A 2,500-nucleotide genomic window follows, 5' to 3' on the forward strand; every position below is an offset into this window, starting at 1 on the left:
CTGACAAAACCCACATCTACTGACGGGGAGGGGGAGGGATGAAGAGTGTGTGCGTGAGGTGGAGGTGGGTGTGGAGGAGTGTGGGGGGTGAGGGAGGTTGTCGGGGGTGACCTCACCTCGAGGCCCGGTAATGACGGGCCGGTGGTGGTGTGTGAAAGCCGTTCGGGGGGAAGAGGAGGAAGAAGAGGAGGAAGTGGAGGCGGAGGAGGTGCCGCTCGGCGACGGCGCGGCGCCGCAGTAACCGGACCTGTCTGACTTCTTCAGAGCGCCGGCGGGCGACGGCATCCCTGCCAAGAACCATGATGATGATGAGGAGCGGAGCACCGCAGCCAGGCTGTTCAAGTGTGATTTACATCTTAATGCACCTCCAGTGTGGAGGGAGGAGGGGGAGGAGGGTAGAGGAAGAGGGGGGTTCTGTGTGGGCGGGGCTTGGACATAGAGGGGCAGGGGCTGATGAGCGGAGTCACGGGCGGCGGGGAGTCACAGGGAGAGATGACTTCAGCTACTGGACGTCTGCAGCTCATAAAAATCTTAAAAACTACGAGGACAAATTACAACAATAAAAATAAAAATTATTACCAAATTCCTTTACAAAAAAATGGATTGAAGATTTGTAAATCATATAAACTCATTTAATATAAAACAGACCAAAGAGAAAATATGAAATGTTGAAACTGAGACATTTAATGTTTTATAAAGATATCTTCTCATTCAGCAACACGTCTCTATAAGTTGTTCCAGGATCATGTTCACCACTGAGCTGCATCAACTCTTCTTTTAACAACACTCTGGAAACGTTGGGGAACTGAGGAGACCAGTTTCTGGAGTTTTGAAAGTGAAATGTGATCCCATTCTTGCCTGATAGAGGATTTCGGCTGCTCAACAGTTCAAGGTCTCCTTTGTTGTATTGTTCATGTCCAGATGCTCCAGATGTTTTCAATGATTGACAGGTCTGGACTGCAGGAGGCCAGTTTATCAGCAGACTCTTCTACTAGAGAACCATGCTGTTGGAATACGTGCAGAATGTGGTTGGACGTTGTTCTGCTGAAATAAACAAGACCTTCCCTGAAAGAGACGTTGTCTGGATGGCAGCATATGTTGCTCCAAAACCTGAATATATCATTCAGCATTAATGGTGCTGATAACAAGCTGGATGGTCCCTCTCCTCTTCAACCTGGAGGATGCAGCGTCCATGATTTCCAAACAGAATCTCAGATTGTGATCCATCAGACCTCAGGACAGTTGTCCACTTCACCTCAGTCCATCTTCAATGATCTCGGTCCAGAGAAGGCGGCGGTGTTTCTGGATCATGTTTCTATCTGGTTTCTTCTTTGGAGAGTTTTAACATCATTTGTGGACGCAGCGATGAACTGTGTTCACAGACGATGGTTTTCACAAGTGTTCCTGAGCCCATGCAGTGATTTCCACTCCAGAATAGTGTCTGATCACGGCCATATGTTGTCCTTTGTCTATTTTCAATTATTAAATTAAATATGAGTTTACATGATTTACAAATCATCACGTTCTGTTTTCATTTACATTTTACACAGCGTCCCATCTGTTTCCTTAACGGTATTGTAATATAAAAAAAATTCTTAGAGCAGAACGTGAAATAAAAAACCACTCAGACAAGCTGCTACTGTGTTGGACGTGTTGGACGTGTTGGATGTGATTGACGTGATGAACGCGTTGGACGTGATGAACGTGATGGACGTGTCGGACGTGATGGACGTGATGAACGTGATGGACGTGTCGGACGTGATGGACGTGTCGGATGTGATTGACATGTTGGACATGATGAACGTGATTGACGTGTTGGACGTGATGAACGTGTTGGACGTGATGGACGTGATGGAATGTTGGACGTGATGAACGTGTTGGACGTGATGGACGTGTTGGACGTGATGAACGTGTTGGACGTGATGGACGTGATGGACGTGACGGACGTGTCGGACGTGATGGACATGTCGGACGTGATGAGCGTGTTGGACGTGATGGACGTGTTGGACGTGATGAACGTGTTGGACGTGATGAACGTGTTGGACTTGATGAACGTGATGAACGTGTTGGACTTGATGAACGTGTTGGACGTCATGAACGTGTTGGACGCGATGAACGTGTTGGACGCGATGAACGTGTTGGACGTCATGAATGTGTTGGACTTGAAAGTGTTGGACGTGATGGACGTGATGAACATGTTGGATGTCATGAACATGTTGGACGTCATGAACGTGTTGGACGTGATGAACGTGTTGGACGTCATGAACGTGTTGACTTGATGAACGTGTTGGACGTGATGAACGTGTTGGACGTCATGAACGTGTTGGACGTGATGAACGTGTTGGACGTCATGAACGTGTTGGACGTCATGAACGTGTTGGACGTGATGAACGTGTTGGAGGTCATGAACGTGTTGGACGTGTTGGACGTGATGAACGTGTTGGACTTGATGAACGTGTTGGACGTGTTGGACGTCATGAACGTGTTGGACGTGATGAAC

At 47.8% G+C, this 2,500-nt stretch overlaps 1 protein-coding gene across 1 annotated transcript in view; it reads right to left on the reverse strand.

Annotated features, from left to right (window-relative positions):
• LOC138614843 (nuclear factor 1 A-type-like) overlaps positions 1–2,500 on the reverse strand; it is a gene marked incomplete at its 5' end in the record, with an annotated part of 35,801 nt that overhangs the window by 24,852 nt on the left and 8,449 nt on the right. Inside the window, one exon of the mRNA XM_069688432.1 lies at positions 117–287. Coding sequence (XP_069544533.1) covers positions 117–287 — 171 coding nt within the window. The remainder of the gene's footprint in view (positions 1–116; positions 288–2,500) is intronic.

Source organism: Brachyistius frenatus, unplaced genomic scaffold, assembly GCF_029030835.1.
Source record: "Brachyistius frenatus isolate BFR_SWC_R1_liver_20210118 unplaced genomic scaffold, ASM2903083v1 Contig_590, whole genome shotgun sequence".
In the NCBI taxonomy this organism is placed as follows: Eukaryota; Metazoa; Chordata; class Actinopteri; family Embiotocidae; genus Brachyistius; species Brachyistius frenatus.